The sequence below is a fragment of the Pararge aegeria genome, chromosome 10 (assembly GCF_905163445.1).
Source record: "Pararge aegeria chromosome 10, ilParAegt1.1, whole genome shotgun sequence".
NCBI classification, from domain to species: domain Eukaryota; kingdom Metazoa; phylum Arthropoda; class Insecta; order Lepidoptera; family Nymphalidae; genus Pararge; species Pararge aegeria.
The window spans coordinates 8,006,041-8,028,550 of NC_053189.1; the positions used below are offsets into that span (position 1 = coordinate 8,006,041).

Below are 22,510 nucleotides of genomic sequence, written 5' to 3' on the forward strand. Positions count from 1 at the left end.
CATGTTTCAGAGCCATAGGTCATCACTGGCAACACGCACTGTTCGAAGACTTTCGTCTTCAGGCACTGAGGGATTTCTGACGAAAAGATGGCACGGAGTTTCCCGAACGCTGCCCATCCGAGTTGGATTCGGCGGCACTGACGCAGTTACCGATAATCAAATTTATATCTAAGGTATATTCTAGGAAAAATGAATAATCCAGGTATATATATTTTATCTAAGAACAATGAATATCTTTAACCCCAAATATCTCCGTAACGTAACACTTTTAGGTTCTGTTACTAATTATTGTCATTTTTTGCTAATTGCCTTACCTACGCACCTACTATTTAAAGTTCTATCATTAAAACCATTGATTCCATATGTAACTATTACTATATATAAACTAACAACATTTGTTTTAGGACTCGTCAAAAATCAGTATTAATTTAATTTAAACAAAAAAATCATGTTGTTTATGAAAATCAAATTATTTACAGAATTAAGAAAATACAGAACCCTCATTCAGCTTTTATTGCATGCGGTGCATTGTGTCCAAAATTAAAAATAGAAACAACCCGCGCACGCTTCACTTCGCAACCGCGGAATGTTGCTAGCTCACAATTTTTTCCCATTCTCCCCTCTTTACATTTAGAACATTAGAGGAAAAATAATTACTGTCAGCTGCTAAATGGAGTGAAGTAACTAACGGCCTGTTCACGAAACATTACAAAAGTGGAGTGGTTTTTGATGCTTCAATATTAGTCTGGTACACGGTGTCTGTATGTTCTTAATTCTGCGCAAGTATAGGATCTATGTTAAATATTGAATATTGAATATTTCACAGAAATCATATTTAAAAAAAAAAAAGTCGCAGAATAATTGTTTTAAGTTTTAATGTAAACAACTACAGGCCTGGTTTTTTTAACCCTTTACAGTAGCACTTTCGTCAAAAAAGATAATTTTAATTCAAAGGTTTAACGATAGTAACATTAAATTATTAATGTTTAATCCTGTCAATCCCCTTTGGCTAAGTAGTGTTTGTATCCTCATTAACAATGAGATATATTAACGATGTTAATAGACATAAGATATCACAGTTGGATATTATTCTAAATATAGATATGAAAGCGCTGTCTAGAAGTCCTACCTGCACTGTATGTTACTTACGTTACACTGTACTTACGTTATGCTTTAACTATAATTTAAACATTTTTTCACCTCTGTGGATCTTCCAAGTATACGTGACATTGGTGAAATATGACGTGCTTATTTGGCACACCTAAAAGCCAAAAAAAGCAGAAGAAGAAGAAGAACTATAATTTAACTTGTCCCATAAATAATATAGGGGACTATTTTATGATAGGGGCAAGATAAAGTGACTAGACTGTAGTGTCTATATTCTCTTTGACTTAATCCTCGTGAACACAGAGTACGGACCAAAATAAAACCCAAGCAGTGGAGCGTTGGCGACTGGCGTTGGCCGTTGAGTTGAGCCGCGTTGTAATTTAGACTTTCTAACCACAGTTTTGATTATTCTAACACTATTGTGAAAGATAAAAATAATTTTACAAAAAAACCTTGTTAAAAACAGTGTCTGTAATATACAAACATGTCTGGATGTAAGTACACCTCTCATAAACAATTGGATAGACAGTTCCATCTAACTGTAAATTGTGTCCAATATTTCACAATGATAAGATAACTCGCTATACTTACCTTTTATTTTCGGTTCCTAGCTTCTAAGTTATGTATTACATTGTACATTATTTACAAATAACAATAAAATCTTGCAAACAATACATTCGTAACTATTCGAGATAAGTAGAATGCTGAGTGCTTGTTTAAATTGACTAATAGTTTACACTTTCATTACAAGCGATAAAAAATGGGCGGATTGTGGTTACTGCGTAGATTGAGACTGGGTAGTTTACACCAAGATTTGGCGCTTGGTTCGCTTAATATACTACACATCGAATATAACATTAACTTCGGCGTGTTTTATTCGGCCTAAGATAATTTTAGACAATAAAGATAAATATTTCCAATAGGAACCACTAAGATATTGAACACCCTTCAATTGATAGTTCTAATATGACTTGAGTTGCTACAATCTATGCTGCATCGTCTAGAGCTCTAACCTAAGCGTATAATTGCCTTCCATTGGACCTGATTGAAGTCATACATTTTTTTTTTTTTGTGTAGTGGAAAATCTTTATGGCTACCTCTGTTCTTTTGGGCAGGACAGAGGTTATGTGGGACTGGTTTACCCGAACTAAAAACCACCACGGCATGTCCCTCTCGTTGGCTTTATTGGACGTCCAGGGAACCCGTTGTATATTTCCCAGAATACATACATGAGATTGTGTTCCAAACTGAACATTGTTAATTTCAACCATTTTAATCCCTCTACTCCATCTTCAATAATAATTAATTGTAACTACTCCAATGTTACACCATGTTAAGTCATACTCTTACACATTTGAAAGGTACAAGTTGTCCACCAATGGTTGTACACAGTAAAGTGCAATTGATTGAATTCATATGTCAAACTCTGGCAAAGTTGAAAGAAGACGAAACAATGGGTAACTACTCTGATGTTACACCACCCCTCATTAACCCTGTTTAACATTAATTACATTGATGTTTCATATTTGAATACTTTGTACACAGTAAAAAAATGTTATTAAGTGCACTCACTTCAATTCATATCTAGACTAAATAAGTGATACCTGTATGTAGTTTAATGCAATTTGTAAAATAAACCAGATTACACTTGTGATGTACTTGGCTAGTTAATACATATTGACGGCCGACTGGCGCAGTGGGCGGCAACCCTGCTTTCTGAGTCCAAGGCCGTGGGTTCGATTCCCACAACTGGAAAATGTTTGTGATGAACACAAATGTTTTTCAGTGTCTGGGTGTTTATCTGTATTTTATTAGTATTTATGTATATATAATTCATAACAATATTCATCAGTCATCTTAGTACCCATAACACAAGCTACGCTTACTTTGGGGCTAGGTGGCGATGTGTGTATTGTCGTAGTATATTTATTTATTATTTATTATATTAATAATTTAATTTTACTTCCATCTAGATAATCATCATTCTTACAAAAATGAAATACAATCTAAGTGAAAATTACCACGTGGGAGTTTTAAACCAATCTATATTGTCCATAAGAATCCATCTGCTTAAACTCATCCTGTATAACATTATTTACATTGATTCATACATATCTTCATTTACCATGAACATAGTAAACACACTTAAATCCATATCTAGGATTAGATAGGTAGAATGTATATTCAGTTTAGTGCAATTTGTTAAACTAACCAGATGTGTGCAGAGTGAAATTGAAAGTAAGGTACATAATATCTAATTAAAAAAATATTTTGTTTTATTTCAGTACTATCTACATCATTGAAGTTGCAAAAACCAAATAATAATATTATCTACGTGAATTTTCTTAGTTAAACCAATGCACAAATATTTAATTAGGCTTACAGATAGTTTATAATCTAAAAATCGCTACACATATGTATCAACATTTATTATACAAGAACAGGCTTTTTATTTAATGGAAATGCAAGATATTCCTGACATTAATTTTCTAATTGAGTGATCATGGCTATTTGTTGCAAAAATTATCAAAATAAAAATAAAACTGTGTGTGTAAAAATTAATTATGGTAATTTGAATCTAAAAAGTTTTGGCCATCTTTTGTTTCTGTAGTTGACTGAATCAATTTTAATAACAGTTTCACAGGCATTTAGGCATGGTAATAGAAGAAACCTACTTTTAAGTTTGAAAGGTCTTAACCAATTGCAAGTATTGTAACTGTCTTTGTATTGCAATGGTATGCTGCTTTATTAAACTGGAAACAGGAACAGAGATATCCAGCACAGGCAAAAGCTTGTTATAAATCATTAACAAAAATTGAAGTGGCCAAATTTTCTGTTACGCAAGTGCCTCATAACGTAAATATTCATAATGACTCATACTTTTTTACATTATTTATTTTTAGTTCTTAGTCATCATGTGATAAACTTGTTCTGTTATACTTTATACTGTTCTATATTCTGCTAAATCAATAATAGATGAGCTTATGATAAATCATAATGTAGAGCTGTCAGATGGTGTACCTAGTAAAGTTTTTTTTTTTAAAGTTAAATGTCAAAAGGGTCAGCGAAGAATTGTGGACAAAGTTTTTAAACAATTATATTATAAGAGTCCGATTAACTAGATTATTGTTATTTGACTTAACAAGTGTGCATTGTTATGAGCATACTAACACTAAAGAATTGTGTCCAAACTCCAAATACATGTGGGAATGATGTAGGAAGTTTTGAATTTCCCGGGGAAACTATATCCTAGGTTTAATAAGGGCTTAAGCTCTCACCATTTTATATACATATTTATATTTCCAACAAACCTATAGCTGTAGTTCAACTAAATGAAAAATCTTCAGATAAAATCTTTTATTTAAGGGTATTAAGCTATTCAGCTGTACAGTTTAGTGATGGTAGAAAACAGTTGCCATCTCCCCTCATCTTAGCGGGTGTCCTAGAAAGTGACTGAGGGAATACTAAGGAGAGTAGGCAGCATCCTCTGTACTGAAACTGCCATCTACTGCAATCACAAACCCTCCCCAGCACGACTATTACAGGCTACTGATGAAGTTAACTCAATCCCAAACTTCAAATGAATACGTGCAATCATCATTAATGAATAACAAACATATTTATTTATAAAAACGACTTAAATCTATAGATAGTAGAGCTTTTTGTGACAGCTTATCTGGGGAAGTACTACCACCATATTTATTTCTGCCAATAAGCAGCAGTGTCCCAATGCTGCGTTCCCGACTGAAGGGTGTGGGTATTGGTGTGATTGCAAGAACATGAGGCTTCACAACTACACCAAAGGTTGATAGACACATGGCAACACTTTGCAGGATGTGATCCTTTCATGCCCTGAAAGTGTTAGCTCGGTTTATAGGCAATGGTTTTTCTCTCACCTAGGTGGTATCTGCGGTATCTGCTTGGTCCATCAATTATTTAAAAAAAAAGGTTACCGTAACAAGGGTAGGTTAGGTAAAAAAGGTTAAGGGTACTAATGCAAAAGAGAAGCTTACTAAATACCACATTCTATTTGGTTCATATTCATTATTGTTTATTTCTAGAAATGAAGACTGTTATTAAAAATTCCTTTGTTTTTCCAGCAAGAAATTGTTGCTTCACACATTCTTTGTGAATCCATAATACTTACTAAAAGCCTGACACATTGTATTAAATAATTTTCAGATCCATACGGCGGTAACCCACCACAGTACCCACCACCTCAGGGTCAGATCTACCCTCAGATATACAACCCGGCGAATGCACCACCGCCTGCACAGAATCCGTATCAACCAGGATTCTCCGCATATCCGAGTCAGCCTGCCACAGCACCCCATCCAGCAGCAATGTCATATCCCGGAGGACCTCCGCCGCCTTCCTATGGGTACCCTGGCTTTGGGCGTAAGTACAGTTTAAACAACTTCATATATCAATAGTTTCATCAGCCTCATTCTGGTTAGGTTATAGTTGCACATAACTATTATTCACGAGTGGTGAGATGCCAGCTACAAATCCGTCCTGGATTTGTAGCTGGCATCTCACCAAAAATGGTTAGATATTGAATTATTTAGTTCGCTCGGTCAACCTATGCAACTTGCGAGCATGTTGGGCCCAGTTTTTATCCCTAAGTTGTGAAACAGTTGTTTTAACCATACTTTTTGTTTATGGGAAGAACTCACGATAGACAAGATTTAGCTGGAATCATAAAGCATTTATATAAATTTTTAGCTAACAAGAATTAATCGAATTGCATGCCTTGCTTCTTCCTCTATCTCTCTGGATTATTTTCCAACTAAGCATCTTTGCTTATTGTATGGAAAATCGTACCTGCTGCATTTCCTATGACAACCAAACTTATTTTATAGGCATAGAGCGTTTTATTGTTGTACTACATGTTAGCCTTCGACTGCAATGTCACCCGGTTGTAAATTATGATTCAATCTTAGAGGTTTTGCTTACCTGTTAGGCCAATGGCAGTTACATTAAAACAATACCCCTATACGGTTTCTATTGATCTATTTGATCGGTAAATCTTATAAGCTTGACGGCACTCCAGACAAGAGAAAAACAGATTATAATAAGGGTCGAACCTGAGAACGATAACTTATAAGATCACCACTAAACCAGGAGTGTTGTCAGATATCTACATAAAATATATTCGAAGCTCTTTTGATTGTCGAGTAATGTTAGCAAGCAAGATTTAAATCGGCGTCGAGTCACGCGCTTAGCATTTGTATTGGGTAATGTCTGAAAGACGTTCTACGTATGGGCAGTACTATTTTTAAACTTGGGGCCCCAGTTTCTTCAAACGAAAGTACCACTTGTAGTACAAAATAATCAATTCATTCGGTATTCGGTATTCATGCCAGATGCGATTTATTTATATGAACATACTATAGAAAAAACTAATTGCACGTTGGTGTGGTTTGCGTTTTCATAGGTCATAGGATTTGAATCCGAGGCCGGTTCAATGATTGTTAGTCAGCGTATTAATAAGCCCGTTAGCTGTCGTTGGTCCTTAAAATTATTATTATACAACGTGTAACAAAATTATGAAATAATGTTGAAGGATGCATAAGTTTATTTCATAAGGGGTGACCCCTATAAAGATATGAAATCAAAAGAAGCATATATATTTTTCCATACAAACTAATTCAAAACATTGTTTATTTATGACAACCCTATTGAAGATAAAAGACCGACACGCACATAGTACCTACGCTACGCGACGCGTACCTACTCGTAATAAAGTAACAGGATACATAATTATAATTTTGCATGTGATATTAGTAATGTATCTGATTTATTTCAGTAAAAACTATGGCAGTGGTTTACACAAAAACTATTAGTTTTTCGGTTTCACAGATAAGTCAGAGACAGTACATAATGTACTTCTAATGCCTGTGAAGTATATATATTCGATTTTCATATTATTTATTTTTTATTATTCAAGTTAGCCCTTAGCTTCAATCTCGCCGTTTGGTGAACTCAAATATTAGCAAGCTAACTTGCTTGGCTATGGCAGTTATATTAACCCATTTGGACCCAAATACAAACCAGCAGCAATTTTTTGAAAAAAACTTTATTAAACGAACTATTGGAGGCTAGTTAGACATTTTACAGCATAAAACCTAAAAAAAAAATCTTCTATATATTTAAAAAAACACCGTCCTCAACTGGGGCCAATGGGCTTATGCATGATATTTTTCGAAACCACCTTTTTCGATGCACAATGTCTTGATGCATTTTTACAGTGCCAATGTGCTTTCGTGTGGCATACTACGCAACGAAGCTGGCTTGGTTGCTTCTGACGGAAGTGTCCAGCTCCATTCGATTCATACCTGGCACCACTGAAGATTTACGCCGTCTTCTATCGGGTCTATTGGTGCCTACACCCCTCAAATAATAGCGGGCCATACTTCGACGAAACTTCAGCTTGGTTCATTCTATCTTCCACGGACAGGATATGCCGAGCCTTACTTCCACCTTTTTGCCTAAGCCCAGAGGGTAAACTTAGTCGTAGTTTGTAACAACACTGTTGTCAAGCCATCGCACGAACAAAATTCGATTTGCTGTAACAAATTGGTAGTCAAATTGGGCTCGGAGTTACTTTTTCATTCACTTTCTCAACTTTTGATCCCAAAGGCTCCTACTGGTCTCTCCTACTGATTTCCCACAGAATATTTCGAAAGCATAGCAATAACCATCTGCACTTGCAATCATTCAGTCTTATATCCAAATCGAACTGGCTTGTCTCTTATGAACTGCTTGGCTGGGTGACGTCCAAAATATTTCACCATTGACTCGTCTATCGGTAGATGCTCATGGACTACACCCCACTGAAATAAATTCTTGATCAGCACATCAGCAAGTACTTTGAATATCTTATCGGTAGATCCCGCAGCAGCTTCACTGTCGCAAAAATGCAGGAATCTTTTGACATTGCTTTTGAAACAATGGAAAAATAATAGTCTTCATCTACATTCTCTACCAGTACAATCACTATTGTGGAAGTGAGTGGTATCCAGTCAGTAGTAGAATGCCAATAAAAAATTTGGGTTCATCAACGGTTATCTGAAAGTCATGGTTGTAGTGTTGTGCAGCATATAACTTCGTGTTCAGAACGAACTCTTTATTAAAAATATCTTCTATTGCTTCCTCGAGGCCCCGATAGTCATTTGCAAAATCAAATGATCGCTTCTTCATTGTTAACGGTGAAACTAAAACTGTAAAAAATAAATAAAATAATATAATCAATAAGCCCATTGGACCCATTTGGGGACACCACACTAAAGTATCTTCCCTTATAGTCAAATCTTACAAAATACCTAAAACAATAGCATTATTTTCTAGTGACAACTATAGGCAATTGAATAATTCTGGAAAAAACGAAATAATATCACTATAAATATAAAAAAGTATGACTTACCTTGAGTCTGTCACTCAGTAGCTCAATGATGAAGATAAAACCGTCAATTATAACAACTTTATTCAGTTATTCACAAAACTATGTTTATTATTACGAAGCCACACTCTTTGACACTACGATTAAGTATCCAAAATCCAAGATAGTTTAAAAAAATTATAATTTGTGGGTACTTAGATAAACGGGGACAGCGGGCGTAAATGGGTTAAACTCATGCTCCTAATCGGTTTCTACGCAACATCGTACCGGAACGGTAAATTGTTGTAAAATTGCATCAAATCGTTAAAACCCTCATTGGAGCCGGCTTGTTGAGTATGCAGACTAACTCCTTCACTGCTATGAAAGAGTGCAAAGCATCAAGGCATTTAATTGGCTGAGGTGTAATAATGTATCCGATATGTTCTTGTAAATTATGATGAAAATTATATTTTAAAACAAGTATGCAATGGTGATGAGGAAGTGTGGAAAATTTATCGGTCTATTAATCGTTTTCTAAGTACCTTCCTATCTAGGTGGGTGATTAGTTCGGTTCTCAAAACCACTTCTTTATTATCAGGACCATTATAGACTTGTTATTGTAATGACTAACTGAATAATATTTTATAGTAGTAAAATGACTAAGTAATATTTTATATAGAAGTAATAATAATGTCCCAATATTCCAAACAAAACCAACTGGTCATACATAACTCATGGATAAAAGGAAACTTCATTGGGTTATTTAAAAACATTATGAAGATCGAGTTAAAACACGTGTATTGTGTGAAGACACTTTTTTTCTTCTTTTGAGATTTTGGTCAACACTGAGCATGTCACTCTCATAGGTTTAGTTTATAGTAACAATTCTTCTAACTATTCTCTATGCCGCTAGTTATATAAATCATTTTGTATAGCATTCTAGCTTCCCGTGAAAGCGGAGAAGCCAGAATGCTATTAAAAATACCAACATTCATACGTTCTAAATAAAATTTAAAAAAACAAAATTGTTTCCACCTCGTTACGTACACATTCCAAAAGGATATGCTGGATGATGACCACTTTAATTTTCATTTTTAGATTATTTATTATAGTGTTAATAGAGATACATTTTGAAAAGTATTATGAGAAGATTTTCTTAATCATAACTTTAGTATAAGATAATTGTTATTGTTGTAGCTATGGATTTTTATCTTAATTAAACGTTATTATTATTATAACTCATGACAAAGAATAGATAGATAATACCTAAATATCGCGTGTTAGTGTTATTAGTCGTATCTACGTAGTATGTAATAAAATAAAATGGTAAAATGGATACATCCTTACCCATACCTATATTCTGTTGAAATAAATTTTGGAAACACCTCTTAGTGTTTTGTTATTTTCTATTCTAATGCTAATTATCAGAAGTATAAAGTGTCTCTCATATTACGCACATTTAAGACTCAAGTCATTGGACCCAATTGTTAGAGACCCTATAAATTAAAGTTCAAAGCTAGTAAAGTAAAAATTTTTCTATTGTAACCATTCTTTAAAAGTCGTACTTAAAAACGTATCGAAAACATCATACCTGATTCGTGGTTAGGTATGTAATCAGAAATAGCTATCTGAAAGTAGCCGCGTGGTTACGGCATATGCGACATCAGAATAAAGGTGTCGCCACCCGTACTTTCCCTGCGGGTGTCTTAAAAGGCAACTAAGGGACTATAAAAAAGAATCATCTACTGCGATCACCAACAGGATCACCCAGTGTTGTTATTATGGGCAAATGTATGGGCATTTGGGAGAGATTTGAAATATTGATGATGATGATAAACTGAATAGATGAACCAAAAAATTATGTACGCGTGAGTTTTGAAAGAAGACCCTAAGACATACCAATTATTATAACTAAAAACATAACATTTTGAAAAAGTAAATGGGTGCTTACGCTCGGGACTTCTGATAGGTAGGTACTCAGGCCGAAGATATTTTAAATCAAATGATCAGCCCCGCTCTTAGCTCCCAAAAGATAGAAATATCTATTTTATTTTTATTGAATTATTGAAATTTAAGTATAACTGTCGTTGTTTTCAGCGCTAGTGGAATGGATCCCAACCACGCCGTCCGAAGCCTACAGACTAGGCGACAGGGCGGTGGTCGCTGGGTATGAGGGCCATGACCAGAGCCCTCTGTGGGTGATTCGTAGTAGATACGAAAGCGACCTCATTCCTGGAAAGCTGGCCGTGAAACACAGAGCAGCTTACGTGCCATGGGGCGGCCGTGAAAATCAAGTCCATAGTATTGAGGTGAGTCCACATGAAAAAACTTTGCACATACATACATCCATTATTTACACACTGGTATAGCTATCTCTATACGAATGACAGCTTGCATTTTTACCCTATTTGTGGCGCCACAAGTGACATAAGAATGACATGGGGCGGCGATAAAATCAAGTCCAGAGTACATGAAAAAACTTTGCACATACATACATCCATTATTTACACACTGGTATAGCTATCTCTATACGAATGACAGCTTGCATTTTTACCCTATTTGTGGCGCCACAAGTGACATAAGAGTGACATGGGGCGGCGATAAAATCAAGTCCAGAGTATTGAGGTGAGTCCACATGAAACAACTTTGCTCATACGTACCTCCATTATTTACACACTGGACTGACTGTCTCTATACGAATGGCAGCTTGAATTTTGGCCCTATTTGTGGCGCGTGGCTTTGAGAATCAAGTCCAGAGTATTGAGTAGTCCACAGGCAGCAAATTTCTTCATAATTACCTCTATTATTTACACGTTAGACTGGCTGTATATATACAAATTACAACTTTAATTTTTCCCCAATTTGTGGCGCCATAATAGGTTACTTATTTCGAGTATAAGAGATTGCTGTGTTTAAGGTCAATATAGAATAAGGCATTTGAAAGTTTGCCAGAGAATATTTTAAACAGAAGCATCATTCGAAGTGTCTGTAACCGACGGCTGAAATATTGGTACATTGACTGTGGCCGTCACCTATGATAAGTTGCGTCCCCTCTTACCCGAAGTTAAAGCTGATCTATTTGTATGCCCACTACTAGTTGGGAGGAACTAAATAAAAAAAAAAATATTTATTATCAATTTAAAACTATTCTCATTATTTCCCAACAGATTCTATGCTTCGAGCATATTATGTTTTGGAATTTTAACTCATGAGAAAAAACTACTTGTTTTAATGACAGAAATAGAAGTTAGTGACAACGTTATGTTGTAAATGCGTTGGAGTTCTAAATGGATCTTTCCATATATGAATAGTTGGTGTGAAAAACTGCTATTTTATACTGCCTGTATGCAAATGGAGTAGAACAAACTCATGGACTAATTTTTTTTTGCAAGTTTTGTATTTAGTATTAAATTTCATACCAATTATTCCAAGCCGATTAAGGTGATATAAGGTGATATTGGTGATATGCGTTTGGTTGAGATTACAATGTATGTTACTTTTAGCTAAGTGACATAGTTCTAAATCCAATATGGCGAACTCCCATTACAAGCTTTTATTAAACTTGCCAAGTTAGTTTTTATATTATAGTATAGTTTGATGAAAATAGTACAGAATTCGATTTTTTTCTTTTTTTTTTAAGTATCTATTCGTTTAAATAGGTTTGCTGCGCCCGTCCGGATAGAGTCCGTTGGATCGAGAGTCGTGACGGAGTCGTTCCGCCGAGCGCTATCGTGGGCGGCAACACTGCCGCAGGCGAGCCATTGTACATCGGCAGAGCACGGGAGCAAGGGTCGCTTACTCCAGGGAAGGTAAGACCGGTTTTTAGCCAAGTTCTCAAAACAAGTAAGCCTTACATCAGAATGTATTTTTTAGTGTATGACCCATTTCTCCGTTGGTGGCAGACTGATACTGAAAAATAAATAGGTTAGATGTCAAATCAATTTAAATCAAAAAACACTTTATTGTACAACAATTACAAAGAATTAGAACAAAAAAAAAACAAATCCTTATCCTTAGCCTTATCGCTTAAAAGCGATCTCTACCAGGCAACCTACCAAATCAAATTGAGTAAATGAAGTTAAGGAGATGGGTTTAAGGTTTAATACTTAAATAATAAAGATAAATTAATTAAAATATACTTACTACATAAACGTACACATCTAAAATAAAAAAAATATATAATATAATATATACAATCTATACGTCTTAAAGAAGCAGGAAGGAAAAGAAAGAAAAATGAGACTTAAAAAACAACCTGAAAAAGAGGTAAATAGTCAAATAAAATAAAAAGGGAACAAACAAATGACAAATAAATACACATACTACTAAGGCGGTAAAAAGTGTTTTCTTAGTAGCTGTTTGATAATGGGTAGATACTTCGCACGCCTGATATGAACAAGGAGAGCATTCCATAAATTTAAAATTCAAATTCAAATTTATGGAATCCTCTCCCTGCGATCGAACAGTTTCAATTGAGAAAGAATTGGAATAGAATGAAGTATGATGTCGATTCTCTCGTTGTCAGGGAAAATGTAAATATTTTGGCCATACTGTGTATTAGTGATAAAGGTGTCAGTCCTCGTAACTGAAGTCTTTTTAATCGTCAGTACCGGGATATTATAACTAAATCTTCAAAAAAATAAATTATTCATGTATGCCTATCACAGGCACTTATGACGCGTTCATGCATATTTGTTTACAAAATTGTAAAGGGATGGTGACAAAAAAAATCACCAAAGCCCGCTCTAAAACCTCTAGCAGGACCCAGCTGTGGGTACAAATAGCCTGAAGATGATTATGGTTATATTATAAAGTATTGCCTTTTTTTTCAGGTACATCCCAGCCACGGCGCCATGTACATCTCTTTCGCCGGAAAGGAGGTCGCGCACAAACATTACGAAATACTGTGCAGTATTTAATTGATTCCAAACGTGTCTTATAGTAAGCGTAAATGCATTTTTATCATTTTGTTATCTTTATTATTATTTTTATAATAATTATATCTATGATTATTAAATAAATAGAAGGTAAGACAACTCTGAGGCCAAGACTATATAAGACCGCGATGTGGCTTGTAACATAATATTATAATAGTACCATAATTAGCACTAAAACGATTCTTGGTAATGGCTATCCTGAGTAGGGCATTGAGACCTTGTTATTAAGTTTTTTCGGTTCTCTTACAGACGAAGACTTTGATATGTCGAGGGTCGCGGGTTCTCATTTCTGTCAAACAGCTAGCAAGTTTTCCACAAATCGACATAATATTTACAACCTCATACGAAATAAGGGTTATTTTTTTAATAATTAATGTGATTACACTAACATGAATGGATCCAAACTACTGTTAAATTATAACGTGTATTTTTATAAGTATTATAGATTTATTCCGAACTATTACCACCAACTTAGCGGTACCTACAATATATAAATTTTACTGGAAAATAATTATTTAAATATGGCTAACCAACAAATCAGAGATCGTTAAAGTCACACATATTATGTTAAATTACAAGTTAATAATTTAACATAATATTATAAAATATCAATTTAACAGAATATTTATCTGCAAAACTATATTTTTTTTTTTCTGATACGCGAAGTGGGCGATAATGGTTCGATACACTCGTGCCAATAAACAGTACAATTCAAAATGGCGCATACGCTATTTCCCCCTTGAAGCGACTAAAGTCCATTTTCCATTATGAGCTAAGCAGTGAGCAGTGAGCGAGATCAAAGAAACTATTTTACAGTTTCCACTAATGGCGAGTTAAGAGCTAAGCAACTTTTCAATTAATGTCGCATAATTTACTGTCTGAACAAATCCTTAGCCCGCATCTCTATACAAAAAAATCGCACCATTGAACGATTAGCTTTTCGTATTTCGCATTGCTTAGCTAAGAAAATAATAGGTGATTGTGGATATTATAAACATCCTTGGCTGCTTATCTCTGGTCGAAAAGCCGCTTAAGATTTGTACGCTCGCAGTCTTAATGGTGCATCCACACACAGATACATGCTCATCGAGCAAGATTCATCGAGCATTGCTAAACATGAACTTTCGTTGACACATATGATCTTTAATGAAGCTTAGTTTCTACTAGAAGTATTGAGCCGAGGGACACCTAATATGTTGCTGTTGTAGAGTATTTATAAATTGGATTAAAAACTTAAGGATTTTACGAACTTGGCAAAATTAAAGCTTAGCCTAGCTTCATCAAGTTTCTTCTTATGAAAAGATTTTTTACGATTAATGTTTATATATAGTTCAATGAATTGATGAGACGATACGGATGTCGTACATATATCAACAATATTTTAGACACTCACATACTCTTGATGTGACTAGGTACACGTTTAAATACCTTTTCAGACATTGAGAAAAAATTATGTCTGCATCTTGCTAAAGTTAACGTAAAAACCTGAAACAAGTTTGTACGTGGACGTCGACGTACTCTATGGGTAGTTGTCGAACATGGAAACAGTGGCGTTAAGAGAAAAGTAGAATGAAATGCCGATTTTTAAACCCTTTCTTATGTGTGACCACAAATATGTATTTTCATGATGTAGCAACGCCATAGATTGTAAGCCTTGCTCTTACATTAGATAAGCTAGCGAAAATATCGAACTAAATGACTAGAGATGGTGCTGGTACTTAAAATGTTCGTATTTCTATAGACTATCAATATGTCTTCAAGACTATCGACGCGTCACCTGCAATGGAATCCACGTTGAACAGTTTCGTAGTACAAACTTCGAAAAATACTCAAAATATTACAACGCCATCTATATTCATTGATTCGAAAGGTTATATTATATTCCGACATATACCTATGTAAGGCAGAATTATCACCAATATGTGTTGAACCTTGGTCAAATTATATTGAGTAAGTGAGAGGCGAATAGAAACAGCGTACTTTGATAAGTGTTCTTTGTTGGTGCTAAGTATACTGTTTGAACTATAAGAGCTGTTAGTTATAGTCTCGTGCCTGTCAAAAGCCTCATTTACATGGAGAGAGCTCACTTAACTAACTATCAAGTCTAGTGATTGCAGTCAATTTTGAACCCTTCTACGTCAGACAGAAGGGTTATGGTTTAAAATATACCAATTTTTGATGAGCGAAGCACTTAAATGACATTATTTTTGGTTAACTTCATACTACCTCGTTCTCGTTAATTTGTTAAGTCTGCCGCTTATATAAATTTAAAAAAACACAGCAGCCTATCAAGGTCACCAGAGGATATGCATTTATTTCCAAATGTCTAACTTTGAAAATGAAAAACTTTCATATTCAAAAACCTTTAAAACCCTAATTGCCTTCGTTTTAATCCCAAAGTTTTCATCTCACAGGGTATGCAATGTATTTGTTTTATAATTTTAACATTTTACCAATTTTTATTCACAAAATTTTAACAGGTAGATGCTTTTAGCTGTAGATAGGTCAACAACATTAGGTACATTTTAAAGTGACATTCACGTGTTTCGATACTCGGACGTTTGTAATGTTTGCAAAGTCATAATATGAGCGTCAATGTAAATGAGGCCTAATGTATTAATGTAAAAGCAAAAGACTAAAGAGACAATTAATTCTGTATTTAATATTTTAAGCGCAAATCATCTAAGAGGTGCAATGCTATTTACTTATATACATTTTTAAATATGTTTATAAAAAAATAAAAATTACGATGTAATACAATAAGCTTTCATTTATTTTCGACGAACTGTGTACTGATGATGACTGGTGCAAGTGGATCCGAATCAGCAGAGGTTGTTGGATATAATAAAGGAAGTTTGGTGTCACACAGCGGACAATGGAGAGACCTATGGGATAGCTGGACGTGATTAAATACACACACACACAGTGACTAGTGTGACAATACTGTTTCCCAGTATTTTAACTAGAGGGCGCTCTTTTTAAACATACAAATCGTAGTTAACTGTCACGCAATCGAATAGGTAAGTAACGTAGGTAGAAAATCTCGTAGGACGTAGGAGATCTGTAGACATGATCCATGTCAATTATAGGTGGGGAATATATCTTAAAGGACTAATATTCGTTGCCATCATACGTACTAGAATTTTGACCCTGCGCCGGTGCTAGTGGACACCCCTGCCAAAACAGAAGTATAATAGGTAAATACTTAAAGTAAGCCCCTACTTATAACGTAGGAAATAAAATAGGTACGCAATAAAACAGGTCTTAAAAACATTTTTTATTTCTCATAAACATGATGGATAAGTACTCCATGATCGTATATAATTTTAACTCAATTAATTACAGGACAAAAAATATAATACAAATATTTTGGTAATTTATATATTCACCTATAAATATAAAGACAAAGTATAATTGGCAATTTTCGCCTACACCACCCAGAATAGCTCTGGGTTATTATACCCATATTGTATTTACTTATTATTGGAAAGATCCTTCTATGTTATGATGTCGGTTTTATGACTAATAAATGTTTTCTTTTTTAAACACCCTTAAAGGAGATAAAAGTAATGGTCGTTTTAAGTACCTTAATAAATATTTACAGAGTAGGTGATAAAAATGACAGTATATAAAATAGTACTATTTTACATACTAATTGCTCCAAAAAAAGGGTGATGTATTTCGAGCATATTAGGTACCTACGTAATATTCATTTATTTTTTGAAAAAAAATACTCTGGCAGTAGGTACCTCCTCTCGTAGCTTATTTTGTATACAAATGCAGTAAGCAATGTTGTTTTAATTTTACTAAGTATATTAACTATTTAAATTAGCATTAAATTAATTATAAATAATGTTTATATCACAGACTGGTTTCTGATAAAATGTAAATAAAGAAAAATTTCAAACCAGGTAAATTCACTACAATCTCGTCAATATTAACGCGCATAGGCTTTAAGTCAATTGAAATATACTCGTGGAGGTTTGGCTATATTTCATTATTTCGTACTTGACTCATTATGTAAACAAACCTTTAATAATTTTCTACTGTATAAACCTAAATTAATTGATTTATTTGATATAATTTATTATAAAAATAGTGTTGCGAGAACTAAAAAAAGGGTTCAGTTTCGTGACCTTTTTCCAAGATTTCGAATGATATTTTTTATTCTATTTTAATAAATTATTTTAAAATGTAATGAAGAGATTTGATTACATAATAAGACAATAAAATAGATAATCTAAGAGAACCGTTGAAAAAATTACAGAACACGGGACTTATCTTCTAAGGTATAATAACTTCGTTAAGGATCTTGAAGTTTGTAAACACGTAATGTAAACAACGAAACGTTTAAAAATACCTCAATATTTCATCACGCAGAAAACTTATTTATATGTATTACAATTATACCTACTTAATAATTAATAGGTGCTTAATATTTTTTTACTATAAAATATAACATAAACTATAGTATATTAAGCTATTTAATACTAAAAAAATTTGAATAACAGTATTAATAGACAGGTATGAATTTACCGTTCACTCTTATACTATTTCACAGTAGAAAGGTGAGGGAAAAGTTACAGCATAAGCTATACGGGCTTAAATAAAAAATACCAGAAGCTCTCAGCCTGTAGTTGTTTACGTTAAAACTAACTTTTGTTTTACTCCTTTTTTTACTTGATAGTTGGTGTAATATTAAATATTCAATACTTTACTAGAGTATTTATAATTACTTGTTACTAGTCTGTAATGTAATATCGGCCATAGCGCACGAACCACGACGATGGTGAGGTCACTGACCCGAAGACGCAACGTTGTCAAATCACATGTATTTGGTTTGACAGTTTAATGTCACTTTGCAGATTAATGAAATAACACGCAGGGTGATTAACGTCGACTTTTTGTTTGGAAAAGGTACGTTTGACAGCAGTGATTGCAACATTCACGCATGTCGCAAGGCAGTCGCGAGATACGTTATACCCCTGACGATGTACTTAGTAATTTTTATGCATGAAATAAATTACTTCTGAATTTTTAATAGTAGTAGTTGTTATTCTTAATGACAGGAAACGCAAGGCCGAGAGCTTCGTAGTATTTTTTATTTAACCCTGTAAGTATAAGTTCGGGGGACGATAAACTTGAAGTCTACAATTTACTCGTGCATAACATACTCTCAGTGAAGCCCATTTCAATTTGCGACTGGTTTAGGTTAGTGTTAACTTCTTCGTGTGAGTTTGCATCGACTTTGGATGTAGGTTTGTTTCTCTCTTCAGCCTCGTAAGCTTTATTATCGATACCATTTTTCTCCTGTTTCTCTTCTAAGTTTGCTTTATCATTTCCATCTTGCTGTGTGGTTTGACTGATATGCTTTTTGTTTGCCAAATACAACCATCTGTAAGATAATTTATTTAGAATGTTAATGCTGATGTCAATAAACTCATAGAGGCCGCTTGTAGTACAATGCACAATGACTAATTTAAAGAGTTATGTGCTGTGCTACAAACAGAATGATTTGGCGTTCGAATAGCGTCATAGACTTTTGACGTTGTTGCGTATGGACCGGGTAATAAAACACAATTTGACACTGTCTAATTGGTGCTAAACTTTAAAAGAGCACCAGCAGGGCTATCACAGCCAAAGACACAAATTAGAGACAAAAATTATATCCCCAATGCTCTAAGAGTTGATAAAGCTGTGGGAGAAGATAATTTTTTTATCCTTTCAACGGGGATACAATTGTCTCCTGCCCATGCTAGAACTAATTTGTATTATGTGCGTACAGCCGAATTAACAGTACGATTACTCTGAATAAGAGCGAAACGTGATGATAGCTATATTCGCAGCGGAAGGCAACTGTCCGTCCCCGTGTATGAAGTCTTTAAAAAATGTATAGCGGCCAAGATACAGGCAGAAAGACACAAATGCAAAAAAATACAGTTTTTCAGAAGCTGGGTACGACCATGGATATACATCAAAGCACCATACTCTAATTCACTCAAGTGTATACGTAAGTGTACTTACATGAATATAAGTACAGCCGGCACAGTAAGGCCCCCGCCGAGAAGGAAGAAGGCTCCAGGAAAGGACTTGATGGTAGCGGTGTACACTGTAGTGTACATCGGCGCGTACACCAACGGCATCATAGCTTCAGCCACGCCGAAGAATGAGTTCACTTTGCCTGGAAAACTCTGGATTAGCATCTCTTTTATAAAGTTAAAGGTGTCGCCGATATTATGGAATATTCAAGAAAATATTTCTACATTTCACGACGGCTTCAGTTGAAGCCTCGCCGAAGACTTTGCCTGGAAAACTCTAGATTAGCATCTCTTTTGTAAAGTTAAAGGTGTCGCCGATATTATGGAATACTTATTCAAGAAAATATTTCTACATTTCACGACGGCTTCAGTTTCAGCCTCGCCGAAGAATGAGTTCATTTTGCCTGGAAAACTCTGGATTAGCATCTCTTTTATAAAGTTAAAGGTGTCGCCGATATTATGGAATATTCAAGAAAATATTTCTACATTTCACGACGGCTTCAGTTTAAGCCTCGCCGAAGACTTTGCCTGGAAAACTCTAGATTAGCATCTCTTTTGTAAAGTTAAAGGTGTCGCCGATATTATGGAATACTTATTCAAGAAAATATTTCTACATTTCACGACGGCTTCAGTTTCAGCCTCGCCGAAGACTTCCTGGAAAACTCTGGATTGGCATCTCTTTTGTAAAGTTAAAGGTGTCGCCGATATTATGGAATACTTATTCAAGAAAATATTTCTACATTTCACGAGGGCTTCAGTTTCAGCCTCGCCGAAGACTTTTCCTGGAAAACTCTGGATTGGCAGTTCTAGAGTAGCTAGGTGTAGCCGTAATAAGGAATATTGCAGAAAATATTTCTACATTTCATGACAGCTTCAGCATAAAGCTTGCGTTTGTATTCATTTTTACACCAAAAAATTCTCAGACTTGTTATGAAAACTTAAGAGCATTGTACGAAATATAAAAAGCCTACCCTTAAGATTTCATTTTAATATAATCTGCCCACTTAGTGCATACCCTATATGCACGCCGCTATATATAAGTTCTTAGTTCTGTGGTTTACCGATGCCTAATGTTAATAATCTATGAATAAAAATAAATATACCTAGTTCGTCCTTCTCCACGAGTTTCGACACCATTGATCTCATAGCAATAAATGATGTGCCGTTAAATATTTCAATCAGAGGTGCTGAAAATAAAACAATAATAATGATTCAATAAATTGTATGATAACTTACAATCATATAAAAGCGGAAATTGCATTGCAGATTATCACTAACATCTGACCATTTATTTAAAGCCCGCAAATCTGCATTGGAGACCCGTGCCCTGTTGTGGTCCGGCAATGAGTTGATATGATGATGGTGAAGATGATGATGATAATGATTTTCTATGAGAGAGGAGGTCTGAGCCGAGCGTACATTGGTTGGTCGAGACGATGATACCTTGAAATCGGTAGATACTTTCAGGGAAGAGTTATGCGCGCTCCAAACTATATCCTTAAATCTATTAAGTTATTACAGTTCGCAAAACAGATAAGAAAGTTACTCTTGACCATCTTGAAAACTTTACACAGTCGTCATTAGTCACACTAAAATTAGTTTGACAGAAAAAAGGTTAAAATTTGTTGCTGAAAGAAAAAAAACACTCGCTCAGTTAGTCGTCAATTTCAGAAGTTGCTGATTCCGTGCGATCGATGAAATTTCCTACTTTTAACAAAAAGTGATACCACCAAATAGCCACGAGAACAAAGCCGCGTTTGGTATATATTTATAACCGATTAATATACTGGTAGAAATATAAAGAAATATGGGAAGGAGGGAAGTACAAACCTATGTAAATATGCCAGGTTTTCGTCGCGAACGCGTACATAAAGCCAGACAATATCTTACTGGTGCAAGATATCACTCCGATGATTGCATCGTCAAATTTCAGCAGGTGACTAAACACCCCCACTGAGAACAAGGTTCCTGCAAAAAAAGTTAGGTTAGAATTTTCGAGGCCTTGATGTGTTAGGATTTTTTTTGCATGCCTCATAACGCGTAGCGGAGGTACCAAGATACTCCCGATACGTCAAAATCACTTTTTAAGTATTTTCTATCTGTTGGTCGTCATTGGACGTCTATCGTCGTCTATCGATAGCAGCTTTGAAGGGTCAACCCTTCAAAACCTGCTATGTAATAGAGGATAGCTCAGCCAAAGGAAGTGTTAAAATGCATTAGGTGTTTAAGTCACACAACTATTTGTCGTTTTAACTTTGGCTAAGCATACATGGTCACAGTAGTATTTTTATTACTTTCTACTAATAGAAGCGGTGATATTGGTCAGGTCTTTGGCTTCTCCTTCGGAAGGCCGAGTTCGAATCCCAGCACGCACCTTTAACTTTTCTAAGCTATGTGCGTTTTAGGTAATTAAAATATCTGTTTTAGATAATTTGAAGCGAACTTGCTTCAAAAACATCGCGAGGGAGCCTGCATGCCTGAAAGTTCTCTGCAATGTTCTCAAAGGCGTGTATAGTCCACCAATCCGCACTGGGACAGCGTTGTGGACTATGTTCTTAACCCCTTCTTATTGTGGAAGACCCGTGCTCTGTAGTGGGCCGGTGATGATGACGATTGCTGAAAACTGCGTTAAAATCCATTGCGTAGTTTAAAAGATCTAAGCGTTCTAATGCCTGGAGCGATTATATTTTATAGTATGTACCTAAAGAAGAACTGGCTATGTCTAGCTTGACAGTGGGCGACGCGCTTAACACACAATAGGCTATTATACAGTCAAGGCCAGGGGTTCTCAACCTTATCAAGGCAGCAGCGCACTTACAAGTTAAGAATTTTGTCCTATTTAGTTAAAATAGATAGGTTCTTGTTAGTGAGGCAGATAGGCGTAAAAAATAAAACATCTTCGTAATAATAAAACTAATAAAACCATAATAAATAGGTAAGTAATTTAAACAAAGAATTAAGAAGAATAATACTACCCCAACAATGAGCTGATGCTGAGCTTGATGATCTGCACACAATTTCTCAAAGTGGGACAAGTGACACCGCTG

At 35.0% G+C, this 22,510-nt stretch overlaps 2 protein-coding genes across 8 annotated transcripts in view; one reads left to right on the forward strand and one right to left on the reverse strand.

Moving 5' to 3' along the window:
* The first annotated feature begins 1,434 nt into the window (after positions 1-1,434).
* LOC120626755 lies at positions 1,435-16,181 on the forward strand. The gene is made up of 5 exons (XM_039894423.1): positions 1,435-1,601; positions 5,290-5,505; positions 10,586-10,797; positions 12,148-12,297; positions 13,321-16,181. The coding sequence occupies exons 1-5, from the start codon at positions 1,592-1,594 to the stop codon at positions 13,405-13,407; spliced, it is 675 nt and encodes a 224-aa protein (XP_039750357.1). The 5' UTR covers positions 1,435-1,591; the 3' UTR covers positions 13,408-16,181.
* Positions 16,182-17,870: 1,689 nt separating this feature from the next.
* LOC120626821 (solute carrier family 46 member 3-like) overlaps positions 17,871-22,510 on the reverse strand; it is a 39,682-nt gene continuing 35,042 nt past the window's right edge. For 6 of the 7 annotated variants that reach the window (XM_039894576.1, XM_039894580.1, XM_039894577.1 and 3 more), the window contains exons 5-8: positions 21,294-21,431; positions 20,567-20,650; positions 19,450-19,606; positions 18,574-18,820 (exon numbers count right to left, since the gene is read on the reverse strand). In XM_039894576.1, coding sequence (XP_039750510.1) covers positions 18,574-18,820; positions 19,450-19,606; positions 20,567-20,650; positions 21,294-21,431 — 626 coding nt within the window. Of the gene's footprint in view, positions 18,821-19,449; positions 19,607-20,566; positions 20,651-21,293; positions 21,432-22,510 lie in introns of all 7 variants that reach the window. The other variant, XM_039894581.1, reaches the window with a different exon arrangement.